Source organism: Vicugna pacos, chromosome 22 (genome assembly GCF_048564905.1).
Source record: "Vicugna pacos chromosome 22, VicPac4, whole genome shotgun sequence".
Lineage (NCBI taxonomy): Eukaryota > Metazoa > Chordata > Mammalia > Artiodactyla > Camelidae > Vicugna > Vicugna pacos.
Window position 1 is genome coordinate 25,908,538 of NC_133008.1, and position 16,258 is coordinate 25,924,795.

Here is a 16,258-nt window from a genome sequence, read left to right on the forward strand (position 1 = left end):
ACCCAATAGTGCCATGGTGCATCTACCCAGTCCTCTTTGCATCTTTCTCCACCTCCAGCGGCAAGAGCAAAGTGGGGCATGGCCCAAATCTGTCTGCTTTTCTCTATCCCCACCATAACCACCACTACCCTCAGCCAGGTCCCCACTCTCTGTTGCAAAGGCTACTGGTTTCCCTGCTGCCCCTCTGGCTCCCCCTACAGTCCACATGCAGTTCGGCAGCCAGGAAGAGCTTATAAATCTCCTAAGTGAGATCATGTTCCATCTCAAGTGGCTTCTCAACATGCTCAGACTAAAAGTCTGAATCACACTAATCACAGGGCCATTCATTAGCACAGTGCCTGTCGCATTAACCCAGTGTCTGTAGATAAATATTTGTCAACTGCACTGGGGTGGTGGGAAGGATTTCTAGGCAAGATAAAAAGAAAGCAAAAAAGAAAATGTGGCCATGTGTGGCTCCAGTCAGGAGTCCCTCCCCTTGCACCTAGATTCCCCCAGCCACCCAGACTCACAGGAAAGATCTGGAACTGAGTCTTCCATGACTGTTCTGCTGCCCGGAAGTGGGGGCCCATGGTGGGGCCACCTTCTTCATCTTCTTTGGCTAACCCAGTCTCCAGAGTCCCTAGTTCAGGTCCACTGTCAGAGTCCAGGCCCTCCTGAGGACAACGGGACAGACCAAAATTTGCCCCTGACCTCCTCATTGTCTGCCACCACGACTACCCCAGGACCTTCCCTTCCAGCCCCATGTCCACTTCCCACCAACCTCTAGGATGGTGACATTGCTACCAGTGGCCACAGTAGTGCTGATGACCAAAGGCGTGGGAGGCAGAGGCAGAGTTGGAGCTGGAGTCTCTGTCTTGAGGGTGTCAGTGGAGGTCTAGAGCAGGGACAGAGAGAGTATCAGGTCTGGTGTCAGGCAAGTCCAGACAAAAGGAAGGCAAAGGAGGAGATAGGCCCTGCCTGCTGGAGCACCCAGTCTAGGGAGGTGGGTAGAGAAGGATTCCCTGAAAACATCAGAGGGTATAGGTCCAGGGGTGGGCCAGTGGAGGTGGAGGTGAAGGTGTGCTGGCTGGACCAGGACAGCCAGCAGGGGGAGCCCTCATGTGTAGAAGCGGGGCATGGCTGGCCAGGGCTGGGAGGCCTGTAAGACAGAGTGGGGCTGGCTCCAGAGCCCAGTGCTCAGGGTCAATGTCCAGCACTCAGGACCAGACTCCCGGAAGCCTATCCCGTATGTTCACTCCCAAGGCAGAGCTCAGGGGTCAACCAGCCAGGCTGCCGTCAGAGAGGGAGTAGCAGCTCCTTCTGGCCTGGACAGCTGCAGAGGAACTGGGTTGTGGGTTCAAAGGGGGTGGCAGTAGCCCAGGTGAGGGGCTGGGGCTAAGGAAGGGGCTGAGGAAGGGTAGGTCACTCCCGATGTCCCTGTTCTAGGCTGAAGTGATAACTTCTTTCTTCCCACTGATGCTGAAAGCTGATGTACTATAATCAGTGACCCTCCAACTAGGGACTCCAACCAATGGGCCACATCAGGACACCTAGACAATGACCTCTCAATGAATGACCAACATCAATAGCCCCCAATTATTCCTACAGCCAGTGACCCATTAATGACCCCCCCCAATTAATGACCCATGACCAATGATCCCCGCTAAGGAACCTAACCAATGACCCATACACCTACAAATAACCCACAGCATACCTAGCCTCTCACCAGGTATTCATATGTAACCAACCCATCAGTGGCCCCCTCCCCAGTTAATGACCCCCATCAGTGGCTCCAATTAGTACCCTCCCATCCAGTGACCTCCCCAACCAATGACCCCTCCACAATAAGTACTAACCAGTGACTCCCAACTAATAAGTCCCACCAGTGACTCCTAACCAGTTAGACCTCCTAACCAGTGCTCCTCTGACAATGAATACCCATGAGTGAGCTCAGCTATGGCTCCCCAACCAATGAGCTCCAAACAGTAATTCCACTAACCAATGGCACATCAGTGACTTTCCACTAATTACCCATCAGGGACTCTCAAACTAATTATCTCATTCATGACCCCCTGAAAGTTAATCCTCCAACTAGTGACTCCAACTGGTGACCCTACTAGTGCCTTCCAGTCAATGGTCCCCACTGCTGACCTCCCCAACTAGTGATCCTCAGCAATGACCTCCCCCCACCATTAACCCTAAGCTGGTGACATCAATAACACCAACAGCGGCCTCCTTCAATGACCCCCAAACATAACTGATCCTTGGCTCCAGGTGACCCCCCAACCAGTGATCTCTATCAGAGTGTCCAAATAGTGTCCCCCCAATTAGTGGCTCCTCCAATGAAAAACCCTCACCAATTACCCCAACCAGTCAACCCCAAGCAATGACATATTAATGAGCCCATCACTTATCTCAGCTAATGGCTCCCCTTAAACAGTAACCCTCATCAAGAATCCCCTAATAATAAGGTATTCATCTGGGTGTGTCCCCCTCCCTCCAGTCCCCCCAGAACTGGAGGTTGGGGGAAGATATGAGAGAGCTCACAAGACAGGACCAGCCTCCCCACCCCACAACAGTGGTCAGTCAACTGAGAGGAGTCAAAAGACAGGGACTGGAGACTTGGGACCTTGAATGAGGCACCAGCGATCAGTGGGGACCAGTCAAAGAGCAGAGGGGAGAAGTCGTAGATCCCTTACCTGATTCTCCAGGGAGCCAGGAGGTGGACTCGGGGCCAAATTTTCCTTATTCTTCTTCTTCCTGCCCTTCCCCTTACGACCTCGCCCTTTTTTCTTTCCTTTTCCCTTTCCCTTCCGCCGACGGGGGGCAGTTTCTGGCTCCCCCTGGGGCACCTGGGAAGAGGACCTCAGTCAAGTCCAGCGTCCCTGAATGGAGGCCCCATCACTCAGATCACCTGGGGTCATTCTGGCTCATGGTCCATAGGTCCTGTGTTTTAAAGCCAGGGTTCACTCAGCCCTGCGAACAGGCGTCAAGATCAACCATATGATCTGGAGCCAGAGGTCAGTTATATGACCTGAGACCGAGGTGACTCATGCCTAGGACCGCGCTCAGCCCCATGGATATAGCTCAGAATTCACTCATTCCTGAGACCTGGAGCCAGGGATGACTCAGCCTGAGACCCCAGGACAAGACCCTCACTCACCCCTGTGGCTGTAGGGTCCGGGTTGTCACAGCCAGGAAGGTGCTTCTCACAGGCCTGGAAGGCAGCCTGAGGATCTGGACTTAGCAGCAGCTCCTGAATATCTCCCTGGAGAGAGGGTGGGGGTCGGGGAAGGGGTTCACAGGCTGACTCCAGCCCCTATTCCAAGCATTAAGGTCTAGTATTTTTCCACCCAAAGCACCCTAAGTGTAAGGAAGTGTGGCTCCACCACAGCCCTAGAAATCCCTCTGCCCCCGAAAACTGAGAGGAAGAAGATTCTATCAGGGTCACACCAAACCACAACCAGAAACCACAGCCCACAACATCTGCTCCATCTGAGATACATTCATTTTTCGCTCTCTGGCACATGATGACACCTACTTTATGCCAGGTGCTCTTCAAGGTACCGGGGATGAGGAGGGGAACAAGACAGATGAGGTCCCTGGACTGTTATGACACACATAATAGTCACCACATCAAAAACACATCTGTCACAGAGACACAACGCCATGCCTCACCGGCACATAATCACACACCATCGCAACAACCAGTGCAGCCACACATCACAACTTTATCCTCCCACCACAAGTCAAATATGCACCATCAAAAATGATCAACTTGTGGCTTTTCAGTCTCACAGTTCTACACTACAAAGGGGCACAGTGATGCCTGGAACTCCCTTCTCTCAGCTTCCTGGAGCAAGCTTGAAGCCAGATAGCTCCCTTCTCCAAACTCTTCTCCAGGTTCAGGCTGGGGGCGAAAAACCCTCCTGCCATCTGCCTCAGTTTCCCCTATCACTGAAGTGCTACCTCGAAAGTCTCCTCCCCGAGGTCCTGGGTCCCCAGCACAGTAAGTCCAGCTGGGCTGATGAATCGAGGTTTGTGGCCCAATATGGGGGCCTGAGGTTCACAGTCAACCACCAGGGTCACCATCCCACCGTCCACACTGACAGCCACACGGTGCCACCTGCAAGGGGACAGTGTCAGTGGGGATGCTTCTCACCCCACTTCTCCTGGGATCCCCCACCCTCCCTATATTCACCTGCCATCCGTGAGGTTGACCTGCTGGGGGAGGGGGCTGAAGGAGTCACCTAGGAGGTCCAGAGCCGGCCCCAGCACCAGGCCCAGCTGCCGGACACCGGCCTCATTGTAGATGGATAGAAGGGCAGACTGGTTGGCTGGCTGGCCCCGCAGAGTGATCAGCACAGAGAAGTTCTCAGGAAAGCGCCCATCTGGGTGGGCAGAGGGACAGGGGTAGCTCAGATGGTCTGAATGTGACCTATGCTCCCAGGATAACCCCTCTCGTCCTGACTCACCTTGAAAGAGCTCCCGCGTGGGGACACCGATCGTGGTGGCCTTGCCCACCCTGAATGCCCGGTCACCTCCCGAGGTCCTCTGGGGGCAGAGGCCAGGCCCTTCAGGGAACCCAGCCTGGCCCCCCCGCATGCCCAGAGACTTCAGCACATCCACAAGGTCTGCTGCGGGGAGAAGCCAGCGTGCGGGGCAATTAGAACAAGCCCAGGACTCTGTGTGAGTGACTTGGGTCTGAAGGACTCAGCCCCCGCAACTTGGTTTGTGGGTCCTGGAAAAGGAGACCCCTAGGACTCACCCCCCCCACCACTCCACAGCTGTTCCGGCCTCATCGGCCTGTTGACTCCTGTTTTTTGTTTTGTTTTGTTTTGGGGTTTTTTTTTTTCCCCTTTGGTTTTTTTCCCCTTGATTTTTGGTGAGAAAAAAAAAAAAAGCTGACCTAGTTCTGGGATGAATCAAAGCTTCCTGGCCTGAGCCCCAGAGCCAGATTGTCCCCCTCTGCACACTCCCCCGCAACAGCTCCCCTGGTCTGCCTCCTGGGCCTAAAGCCCCCTTGCCAGGGGAAACCCACTTAGAGAGGAGGGGCTCCTCGTGCCTGTTCTTCCTCCACCTCTTCCCTTGGCTCTCCTCCCTCTGACCTCCTCCCTGTGACCACCACCTCCCCTGACTTCTTCCTTCTGACTTCCTCTTTGACCGTCATCTCCCATGACCTCCTCCTTGACCATCACTCATAAACATGTCCCTTTGACTGCTGTCACTTTGGACTTCCTCCTTCTGACCACTCTTTCTCTGATCTGCCCTGACTTATTCTGGCCACCTCATCTGACCTTCCTCTGCCTGACCCTGACCTCCTCCCTCTGCCAATACCATTCTCCTCAGTCTGACCTGTGACTTCCTCATTTTATCACCCTCTCTGACAATCTCCTCTGACCACTTCTCTCTGATAACCCCTGACGTCCTCTCTTTGACCCTATCCCTCTCATCCCAGCAAAGAAAGGGACAATCAGATCCTAACCCAAGCTTGTCCTACCAGCCCCACCCCCATGCAGCCTGGCCAATGCTAAGTGGAACCACATGGTTTGGGCAAGGGTAGGCGGGGTCTTTCCTTGAGCCCAAAGCCCCTGCCTGATCTCCCCTCCCTCCCCTAGCAGACTGTCCCACTGACCCCCTGACCCAGCCTCTTGGCAGGAGCCAGTTTCTGCCAAATCTGCCATGACCTCACCCCGGGGGCGGCTCTACTGACCTCACCATTGGGAGCCAGGGTAGGGGGCCAGACTTGGGGGAGATATGGGCTTGGATGAGGGCCCCCCATCTCAGCTCCTCCTGGGTCAGACCTCTCATTCTCCAGACTCTACAGAGCCCTGTTCCAGTCTCGGCTCTCTCTTGCCTCCAATCCCCTCGGCTTTTTTTCTTCTCTTCCCCTCCCTGCCTTCTCTCTGTCCCACTTTCTGTGCCCAGCTCTGAATCAGTTTCTCTGTTTCCCTCTCTCTCTCTTATTTCCTAGCTCTCTCTCACTCTCTAGCTGTCTCTGCCTCTGCCTCTTGGTGCTTCGTTGGTTCTCACATCTGTTTCTCTCTGTGTGCCTCTATCTCTGTGCCTCTATGTAAATATCTCTGTGTGTGGATTACTCTTTCCATCTCTCTCTCTCCATCTGCACCCACCCCCCCAACCCTGCTGTCTCCACCAGCCCCATCTCTAATTGCCTGTTCTGTGGCTGGGCTGTCATTAAGAGGTATTTGGGTTACAGCCCCCTGGGGCTAAGATCTGGGCTCCCAGGCTCTGCTGACCACAAGGGTCACTCCCCGGTGGAATGATCATCCCAGCTGCCCCCTCTCCAGGCTGGGATGCAAGGGAGATCTGAGATCCCTGTTTCCCAGTGTGGCTCTCCCATGCTCTCCTTTCACCCAGACTCTAGCCTCTTTGCAGTGGGAAGGGGTCTCCCCTCAACCAACTGCTCATTCACGTTTAAAAAGTCTTTCCCAGCATCTAACCCAAACGTTTCCTGCTTCAATCTGTGTTCCTTCTGTAATGACCTTTCAGAAACTAACTGCCCTTTCTTTTCGTGGCTGGCTTTGTGACAAGGAGACACACAAGAGGCATTGAGTCCTGCCTGCAGGGCCAAGGGGTGGGGGTCTGTCAAGTACCCAATTTGCCCTTCCCCCACAGACTCTCCCCTGAGCTGATCAGGACCACAGAGAGATGTGGTGGGGTCTAGGATGTGGAGGGAGGCAGGCAGGGACCAGATTGGGACATGTCTGGGACTCCCTCAGAAGTGTAGGAGAGCTGAGGTGTGAGTATCTGTGCAAATGTGTATACGTGCTATTCTGTACGTGCATGAGATTGTGCAAGCACGTGTGTGACTCTATATGGATCAGGGACTCGCTGAGTGTGTCCTTTGTGGTGTGTTGATGTGTGCAAGGATTTGGCCTATGATGGAGAGATTAGGTGCAGTTCTTTAACTTGTCCTGGGGTCCTGGCAGTGAGCTCAAAGGTCTGCAGGTCCCTCAGGGGAGTCTGTGATTGTAATAGATCAGGCTTGAGAAGGAGGAGTGTGGATTTATGTGAGAATGTGGCCAAGTCAGTGAGTGGGTGACTGGTTGGGAATGTTGACTGTGTTGTATGGATGCCAGTGATAGCGTGTGTGAGACTTTGAAAGCGTAGGAGGGTGACAAAAACTGTGACCGTGTGGCGTGTGGCTGATAGGGTTGCCAGGGCGTAGGCACCAGGTGTTTAACATTCCTGGTGTCCCTGGGGCCTTATATTCTGAATGGATGCCTGAGGCTGCACGACTGTGTGGATGTGTGAGCGTGGGAACGGGGTGTAGGCCAATTTGGGATTATCCGCGCGAGCGGGCACCTCTCTGGACTGCAGAGAAAGTGAGAGTGTGTTGGGTGGGGCGGGGGCTTTGGAGGGGTCTGAGTTCACTTTAGGGAGGGATTACCGGGAAGGCCTGACCTGGGGTATCCCAGCCCAGGGACGCCCCCTCACCACTTGAGGGATCACGACCTTCCCGAAAGCCGGGACGCCCCCGACCCAGAACCCTGCGGGGCAGGGCGCGGCTTCCAGCCAGATGCGCACAGCTGGGCGTGCGTCAGCGCTGACTCACCCGTCCGGCGGCCCCCGGGACCCCTAGGGGGGCCCCTGAGAAATTCCTCGGGAAAAACACCCGATGCTTGCTCTGCTGGGGGGAGCAACTTCCACTCCCCCGACCCCGCTGGAGCTCCGCCCCGCCCCGCCCCGCGCCCCGCCCCGCCTCGCCCCTCACCAAGGCCCTCCCGAGGCCCTGTCCATGGTGCTGATCTCGGCTCAGGGGAGCACGGGTGGGGGAGGGGCTGGGAGTAGTTGGGGGAGGGGGGCGCTCGCGCCAACTGGGGACAGAGGAGGAAGATGGAGAATAGGGTGAAGCCATTTGGGGAGACGCAAAGTGAGCTCTGAATCTCAGATTAACCACCTCCCCTACTAGTCCCCAGTCACCATCACCCTCAGAATCATCCTCATGGGCAATTATATACCTCTCAAATCACAACCACACCCCTCATAGGGTCATCCAGAGACATACAATCACACGCATAACATACACACAGGTATTCTCAAAATTAGCCCCCACACACAGACACACACTTGCCTACCCACAACTCAATCATGTACTTGCGCAGGGGTCATCCCAACACCCAAAATCATACAATCATCGTTAACTTCCACACCAGGACACACACAATTCCACTCCTAATGTCCACACGGACATTGGTACACACACACACCTATAAATTGCATTTATCCCTGAGCATTGATCAGTAAAACAGGGTCACACGTTTCCTTGGCCCCCGCCAGCTGTCACACCCATAAGTCGCCCCAGCAGATCGGACACTAGCGCCCCAGCGCCACACCATAGCCATGCGCAATGTGCACGCCCCCCTTGCTCTTCCCCCATTCCAGACTCCACGCAGTCTTTTAGGATCTCGCTGGATCCTGCACTCTACTTGCTAATTCTTCCCTCCCGTCTCACCGGCCTGCGTCAGGGACAGAAGCTGCAGCGAGAACAGGAGCAGATAGAGGCCGGCCCGCGGCTGGCCCAGGCCCCGGCGACTCCGCATCCCAGCGGGGCCCACACTCAAGGCGGGGGACCAGCCGGGGAGGCTGCGGGGCGCGGAGACTCCACGGGCTCGGTGCACTTTTGCGGCAGTCGGCTCCACTCGGGATCCGCAGGAGATTGCCCGAGACCCCGCCCTGGCCTCGCCCTGTGCTCCAGGCCCGGCCAGGCGGAGCTCGGAGCTCGCTGGAGGGGGCGGGGGGGTTAGCTGACAGCTGGTGGGGGGAGTTGGGAAAGTTTGTGCAGAGCGCTGATTGGCCGACTAGGGGTGGAGCCCTGGGCTGGAAGCTGGGCCCTTGTAGCCCCACCCCACAGTGGAGGGGGAGGGTCACCCCCACCCAGCCTTAGAATTTGGAGTCCCAGCCTTACTCCAAACACTTTTCTCCTAACAGGCTCCACTCAAAGGAGATCTTAGTTTCATTCAAACCTTCAGTCTCTATTAATTAAGGGAATTCATGGAATTAGGGGGTACAGCTTTACACCAAATTCTTCCTGTCTCAGCCAGGCCCCCATGCAGGGTCCATCCTGATGCCAAATTCTCACCCACCTGCCAGGTCTCGCCATAAGAGGTACCAGCCTCGCCCCATAACTTCCCTGCAGGTCTCTAAATAAGGGATCCTCATCTCATCTCAAACCTCTCCTCAGATTCCAAAACGGTGCTCCCAGCCTTACCCTAGAACCTCATCTCTCCATCCATATGACAGAATTGAATGTCCTAACCCCACCTCCAAACCCTCATCACAGATTCCAAAACACAGTTCTCAATTTCCCCCAAACTCTTGATCTTCAAATGAAGGCTCCCACCTCCATCCTAAGCCCTTCTTTCCCTGACTCAGGCATCAGATGGACACCCTAGCCTTCATCCCAGATTCTCACACAAGCCCCCATTAAGTCAGGCAGCCTGGCCCTGCCCCAAAGTAGGGCGCTGCCGCAGGGAGGGGTGGATCCCTGCCGTTCCCGGGGTGAGGCGGAACCCCCTGGAGTGTGAGGAGGCCCCGGGAGGTCAGGTCAGGTGGAGCTGTCTGTGCAACTGAACAAGCGCAGACATGCAGGATCTGAGGGAACTTCTGCAGGGAGGAGCCCGAGAGGCGTATCCTGGGCCCTGAACTGCCCCCCCTCCCCATGAGGAAGAGGGAGAAGCCAACAGTGCCTCCTTCTCCGCCTCTGGCTCCTCAGACAAAGAGTCTCTGTGTCTCTGGGGAGGAGGGGTAGGACCCTATCTGACCTGAGGGGGAGATGGGGACCCCGGGGTTGGGGGAGGAGAGGGAATCGCCCCAAGCTGCTCCTTCTCCCTCCCCAGGGGTATCGGAGGCTTAGACTTCTCCAGCTAAAAGACTCTTAAAGTTCCTGCCCTGCCCCGCTTTGCTGGGAAGTTCTTCCTACAGTCTAACCTTATCTCCTGACATTTCTATGCTCATTCTCTCTTTGAAAGAATCCTCCAGAAGGGACCACAGTCTCTGTCACATCTCTCCAATGAGAGATTCTTTACCCAGAGTAGAGACAGCAAGAGAACATCCCTGCTTGTTCCCCGAGCTCCCTGAAACTACCCCCAGCCTTGAATTATATATAATGATAACAGAAGCCCCCAGTTGTGAGTGTAACAGTGAGGAGAGGACATTTTTGACAGATAAAAAGAAGGGACTATATTGAGGTTAAGGGATTCCCCCCAGCTGTCTGCCCAGGGTCAGCTTCCCAGGGCCCCTTCACCCTGCAGGGGATCAGGGGGAGGGCACTTAGGGAGGGGGCAGATGGGCGGATGATGGGTGTCAGGTGCTGGCCAGCAGAGGCCACGCATCCAGGGAGGGATCAACATGGCCGACGCACCCCGGACTGTACTCATCTCAGGATGCTCATCCGGCATTGGCCTTGAGCTCGCGGTGCAGCTGGCTCATGACCCCAAGCAGCGCTACCACGGTAAGGGGCCCAGAGTGGGCGGAGCCGGGAAGGACAGAGGTGGGCATGGCTTCCCAGGACCTTCAGCTTTCCTGGCACTATTTCCACTAGTCCATGCCTTCAGCTGCATTTGTAGGCTTGGAGAGAACCCAGGACACATGGAAGCCCCGTTCCCACTTCTGCTCATGAATAATCCCCTCATCTGAAGAATACTTCTTATGCACCTACTGGGTGCCAGGCACTGTTCCAGGTGCTGGAAACATAGTTGCGAACAATATAGACAAAATCCTGCTCTGGATTGTGGTGCTGTGGGGGAGGGGAGGAAAGACAGACAATAAACATACTTTTAATCGTATGATATGACAAGTGCTAACAAGTGCTCAGAAACAAAATAAAGCAAGGGGGAATGTGGTATGGAGTGTGGGAGGGTGATATTTTTAGAACGACTGGCCAGGGAGGGCTTCTCTGAGATGCCACTTAGGCATTTCCTAAGACTCCTCTCCTCCACCTCTACCCAGATTACCACTCCAAGATAAGCTTCTTAAGTGTCCCTGACCTTGATGGCTTAAGGGGAGGCCTCCAGACCTAGGGATTTGGCCTCCTGGAACTCTGGAGTTAATTGCCCCAATCTGCAACCCCCGCATGGGAATTCTGACCCAGAGCACACTGGAGTCCAAGTGGGCAAAGGGCTTTTACTTAAGAGGAGGACGCAGGGGTGAGGACATTGCCCCAGTTGGCAGAGCTGCTTTTCCCAGCCCTCTGCCCTCTGTCTTAGAGACATGCGCAGCTTTGGGTGTGGCAGTCTGAGTGCCAGTGTTCAGGGAAGTAACTCTGCTGTGTATGTCCCTGTGAGGAGGCAGATGAGTGTATAACACTGCTGAAGGATGATGTTTAATGAGTGTTTGCAATATGCCAGGCTACCATCTAAGTGTTTTACATCTGCTAAGTCATTTAATCCCCATATCACCCCTATAAAGTGGCCACTATCATTTACCCCATCTTAGAAATGAGGAAACTGAGGCACTGCCTGCCAAAAGTCCTTGCCCAAGGTGTCCCAGCTGGAACGTGGCAGAGTGTGGATTTGAACTCAGGCAGCCCAGTCCCTGGGCCCATGTTGTCACTGTATGCAGATGCCTGTGGTCCCATTCTTGTGTGCAGCACCTGGGATCACACACACTGATTCACTCACAGACAATATGCGAATGTGTGTGTGACTGTGGGTACATGTATGTGTAAGGATGCATTAGCTCAGCAATCTGACAAACCCAGGTTCACATCTCAATTCTAACACTTGCTGGGGTCGAACAGGCAAGAAACTTCACATTGTTGAGCCTCACTGTGTTGAAGGGGATAGTAACTTCACTTATGTGTTCTGGTCACTATTGCTAAATAGCAAATTACCCCAAAATTTATGGCACAGAACAACTGCAGTCGTAGAGGGAGGGTATGGCTCAGTGGCAGAGTTCATGCTTAGCATGCATGAGGTCCTGGGTTCAAGTACCTCCATTATCTCCAATAATAAATAAATAAATAAACGTAATTACCTCCTCCCCCCAAAACAAACAAAAAACTGCAATCATGTATCTCCCATGGTTTACAAAGGTCTTGAATTTGGAAAGGCTCAGCTGGGCAGTTTGGACTCAGGGTCAAAGGGTACAACTAGAAGAGAGGAGGCTGGAACATGTCAGAGCTAGGCGGGCATCTCTCTCCCTTCCAGTAATCTCAGGGCTTCTCCTTGTGGTCGGTCTAGCCGGGCTAGCTTGGGCTTCCTCCCAGCGTTGTGGACTCGGGACAGCTGGGCTGCTATAGGATGAGGAAGGTTTCAGGAGCGAGCATTCCTGCAAGCAAAGCAGAAACTGTGCATCTTTTCCATCCTGATCACAGAAGCCACACAGAGCTACCTTTACCATAGTCCACTGATTCCCAGCTAGTTACAAGATACAGGAAGAGGGAAATCCGACTTCATGTCTTGATGAGTGAATGGCTAGGTTCTAGAAGAGCATGTGCAGTAAAAACTGTTGTGGCCATCTTTGGGAAATAAGTCAATGATTTATTTCAGGATACTTGTGAGGATTAGAGTTAGCGCTTATTAAAGTGCTTAGCATAGTATCTGGCACAAAGTAGGGGTACAATAAATGGAACCTATGTTGATGATATAAAACTCTGTCCCCAGTGGTGGCCACCATGAGGGACCTGGGAAAGAAGGGGGCACTGGAGGCAGCTGCTGGCGAGGCTCTGGGTCAGACCCTCACCGTGGCCCAGTTGGACGTGTGCAGCGATGAGTCAGTGGCCCAGTGTCTCAGCTGCATCCAGGGAGGGGAAGTGGACGTGCTGGGTGAGTCTGGGCATCCCCTGGGGTCACTCACCCCCTCCCTGGCCTGAGCACAGATCCTCATCATGGCAAAGCCTCTCCAGTGTCAGGACACCAGCCCTCTTGCTTCACCAGCAACCTCTGACCCTGAACAGAAGCGGTAGACCAGTTGGCTAAGAGCCCAGACTACCATTCAGTTTACTAGGGATACAAGAAATAAACTGACACCTGGGGGTAGCAGGATTTTATTCAGTAGAAATTCTCACATGTGTAGAAAATCATATGTGGTTGGGAAAATTAATTTGATGAGTCACTGGAGGAAAAGAACATGATGAAGAAGCAACTCATGGTCCCTAAACAGCCTTCTGTGGAGGGTGGGTGTGGCTGTTTGATGTATTTTGGGTTCTAAGCTGAGTTGCTCATGCATTCAAGGGGAGGCTGTTCCCAGCAACCCTCCCCTCCACCCAGGGCTCAGAGTCCCCTATAACAAATGATAAACTATATTTAAATCTCATCAAGGCTCCACATTTGTCCACCCAAGATACCTTGGACTAGCCCTGGACTTGGAGTGGGAGAGGGGTGAGATGATTTAGGGAGCATCTGTGGGGGAGTGACACTAGAAAGGTTGGGGGACTTCAAAATAACCTTCACCACCACCCCTTTAGTGAATAATGCTGGAGTGGGCCTGGTGGGGCCCTTGGAGGGGCTCAGCCTAGCTGCCATGCAGAACGTCTTTGATACCAACTTTTTTGGGGCTGTCCGTCTGGTCAAAGCTGTGCTTCCTGGCATGAAAAGAAGGCGACAGGGCCACATCGTGGTGGTCAGCAGTGTCATGGGGCTGCAAGGTGAGCCATGTATGCATCCCTGGAAATCCCCCCAGTATCTGACCCTTCCCAGGCTAGAAGGATGGCAAGTAGGTTTTACACATATTCCCCAGATAAGCCTGCATTGAGGATTCTGAAGCTCAGAAGAAAAAAGTTCTGGAATCGATTAACCATGCTTACCATGGTGCAGGAGTAGGCACCAATAGCCATCTACATCCAGTATCAACTCCACTTCTGGACACCTCCAAAACTCTCTTCCAACCACCCCACAAAACTCAAAGGGGCCATCAACACAACTTCTGAGATTCCTTCTTGCCAAACACTTCCCAGCAGGTCCCAGAGATGTTTAGATTGGGGACTGATTTTCTGCAGAACAGAGAGAAGTGATTGATTAGTGATGCCTGTTATGGGCTTACAATGAAGGCCACCTACTTGCCATGCATGCTCCTGGGTCCTTCCTCCTTGACCCCCCCCTAGATTCCCTTTCTTTCCTTGGAAATTTCCTTGGATCTGCCCTTCTCCCCAGCTGTCTTCTAAAGAATCCACTTGTTGCCCTGCCATGGAAAAGCTGCACTTACTCAGTCCCATCCCTTTGGCTCCTCTTTCTGCTGCAACTCCTGACCTCATTGGGCAAGGGGCCATATTCACTGCTCAGTATGAACCGATAGAGGCCCTAATAAGTAGGGCTTGCCCTCAGGGACCCTGGGGATCCCATGCCCAAGTGGCCCAAGCGTTTAGAGGATGGACAGAAATAGGAGAGTTTCCTGGGCTGAGGGTAGATGGAGCAAGGTTAGGAGAGGTGGGGTCTGGCACCATAGGACCTCATTCTGACCCCACATGCTCCCATCACACAATACCATGCAGCCACCACATTGGCCCCAGATAACCTCTGATCCCCAAATCATCTCTGCTCTGTCTCCCAAGACCCCATCCCTCTGGACCCACAAAGCCCATCACCCAGACCCTCAACGGGCCTGCCTTCCTGCAACCCTCTCAGGTGTTGTGTTCAACGACGTCTATGCAGCCTCCAAGTTCGCCATGGAGGGCTTCTTCGAGAGTCTGGCTGTCCAGCTGCTCCAGTTCAACATCTTGTGAGGCGGGCACTTGGACAGTGAGAGGGGCATGGAGGCAGTGATGGGGCAGACAAGGAAATGGGAGTTGGGGAGATGGGGGGCAGGAAGGCATGAAATAATGGTGGGAGAAATGGGGGAGTGAGGAGGAAGAGGGACAGAGAGCAAAATGCGGCAGCGAGTGTGTTGGGACACCAGACCCTCTCTCTACCCCTGTTCCCAGCATCTCCCTGGTGGAGCCGGGCCCAGTGGCCACCGAATTTGAGGGGAAGCTCCTGGAGCAGGTTTCCACAGCCGAGTTTCCTGGCACTGACCCCGACACCCTGCATTACTTTCGGAATTTGTACCTCCCAGCCTCCAGGGAGCTTTTTAGCTCTGTGGGACAGAGCCCAGAGGATGTGGCCAAGGTGAGTGGGGGGCTAGACAGGGCTCAGGTATGTGAGGGGGACCCTCCCTACAGAACCCCCCTCTCCCTGGGTCCCAGAACTCAGGGCTCCACACCACAGGTTATTGTCAAGGTCATCGGCTCGGCCAGACCACCCTTGCGCCGACAGACCAACGCGCGCTACACTCCACTGACTGCACTCAAAGCCATGGACCCCTCGGGCAGCCTGTATGTGCGAACCTCGCATCGTCTGCTCTTCCGCTGGCCACGCCTCCTCAACCTTGGCCTTCGATGTCTGGCCTGCAGCTGCTTCCGCACCCCAGTGTGGCCCCGGTGAGCTGAGCCTCACCCAACCCTCCCCACTCCTGAACAGTCAGGCCTGCCTCTTCAGTCCACACCCATCTCAGGCCATACAGACTCTCATTCATTCATTCATTCATTCAGCAAATTCTGCCTGACCCATGCTGTGCCTGGGTGTTGGTGAGATCTCAGAGAGCCCTCAGTCTCTAGGCACAGACCCCCTCTGCGGTCAGGGCTGGAGCAGAGAGAGGGGACACTGGGACGCTGAGCTCCTGGGCTCAGGAACCTGGAGCAGAGAGCTGGAGTTGTGTCTGAGAAGGCTAGGGAGGCTTCCTGGAGGAGGCGGCATTGTCGCTGGACCTTGAAGGATGAGCCAGACTGCCTCAGTCAACCTCTGGACTTCATTATCTTGGGTCTGGGGATACAAGGATAATCCAAACATCCCCACCCACCCCCTTCACACACACCCAGAGCTGGCTTGACTAAGGGGTCTTCAGACTTTTCTGGTCACGTACTCCATCAGCAAAATGTGTTTGTGCACACACCAGCAATGTATATATATTATTCGCAAAATATATTATTTGTGACCACTAACAAATTACTCTATTTAATAAATCTCAATTTTTTAATTCTAAATAAAAAATTTAAAAGCAGTAGGGTCTATCTCACATCTATTAGGATAGCTACATCAAACAAACAAACAAACAAACAGAAAATAACAAGTGTTCACAAGAATGTAGAAAAATTGCACTTTTGGTGAGAATGCAAAATGGTGCAGCCACTATGGAAAACAGTATGGAAGTTCCTCATACAATGAAATGGAACCATCATATGACACAGCAATTCCATTCCTGTGTATTACCCAAAAGTATTGTAAACAAGGTCTTAAAGAGATATTTGTATGCCCATGTTCATAGCAGCAATCGTCCACAATAG

At 53.8% G+C, this 16,258-nt stretch overlaps 2 protein-coding genes across 3 annotated transcripts in view; one reads left to right on the forward strand and one right to left on the reverse strand.

Annotated features, from left to right (window-relative positions):
- COL5A3 (collagen type V alpha 3 chain) overlaps positions 1-8,698 on the reverse strand; it is a 35,512-nt gene extending 26,814 nt beyond the window's left edge. Inside the window, exons 1-8 of one of the 2 annotated variants that reach the window (XM_072947649.1) lie at positions 8,456-8,698; positions 4,455-4,613; positions 4,181-4,370; positions 3,949-4,105; positions 3,143-3,247; positions 2,679-2,831; positions 761-874; positions 510-653 (exon numbers count right to left, since the gene is read on the reverse strand). In XM_072947649.1, coding sequence (XP_072803750.1) covers positions 510-653; positions 761-874; positions 2,679-2,831; positions 3,143-3,247; positions 3,949-4,105; positions 4,181-4,370; positions 4,455-4,613; positions 8,456-8,543 — 1,110 coding nt within the window. In that variant the 5' untranslated portion in view covers positions 8,544-8,698. Of the gene's footprint in view, positions 1-509; positions 654-760; positions 875-2,678; positions 2,832-3,142; positions 3,248-3,948; positions 4,106-4,180; positions 4,371-4,454; positions 4,617-8,455 lie in introns of both variants that reach the window. The other variant, XM_072947648.1, reaches the window with a different exon arrangement.
- A 1,619-nt stretch (positions 8,699-10,317) lies between these two features.
- On the forward strand, positions 10,318-15,907 carry RDH8 (retinol dehydrogenase 8). Its single transcript, XM_006206262.3, has 6 exons — positions 10,318-10,453; positions 12,606-12,767; positions 13,409-13,588; positions 14,565-14,658; positions 14,861-15,044; positions 15,144-15,907. The coding sequence occupies exons 1-6, from the start codon at positions 10,351-10,353 to the stop codon at positions 15,357-15,359; spliced, it is 939 nt and encodes a 312-aa protein (XP_006206324.1). The 5' UTR covers positions 10,318-10,350; the 3' UTR covers positions 15,360-15,907.
- The last annotated feature ends 351 nt before the right edge of the window (positions 15,908-16,258 follow it).

Coding starts and splice junctions, on each gene's coding strand:
- RDH8 (XM_006206262.3), top strand. CDS start 10,351: ATGGCCGACGCACCCCGGACTGTACTCATCTCAGGATGCTCATCCGGC. Junction 12,768..13,408: donor AGGGGAAGTGGACGTGCTGG/GTGAGTCTGGGC, acceptor CCACCCCTTTAG/TGAATAATGCTGGAGTGGGC. Junction 14,659..14,860: donor CTGCTCCAGTTCAACATCTT/GTGAGGCGGGCA, acceptor CCCTGTTCCCAG/CATCTCCCTGGTGGAGCCGG.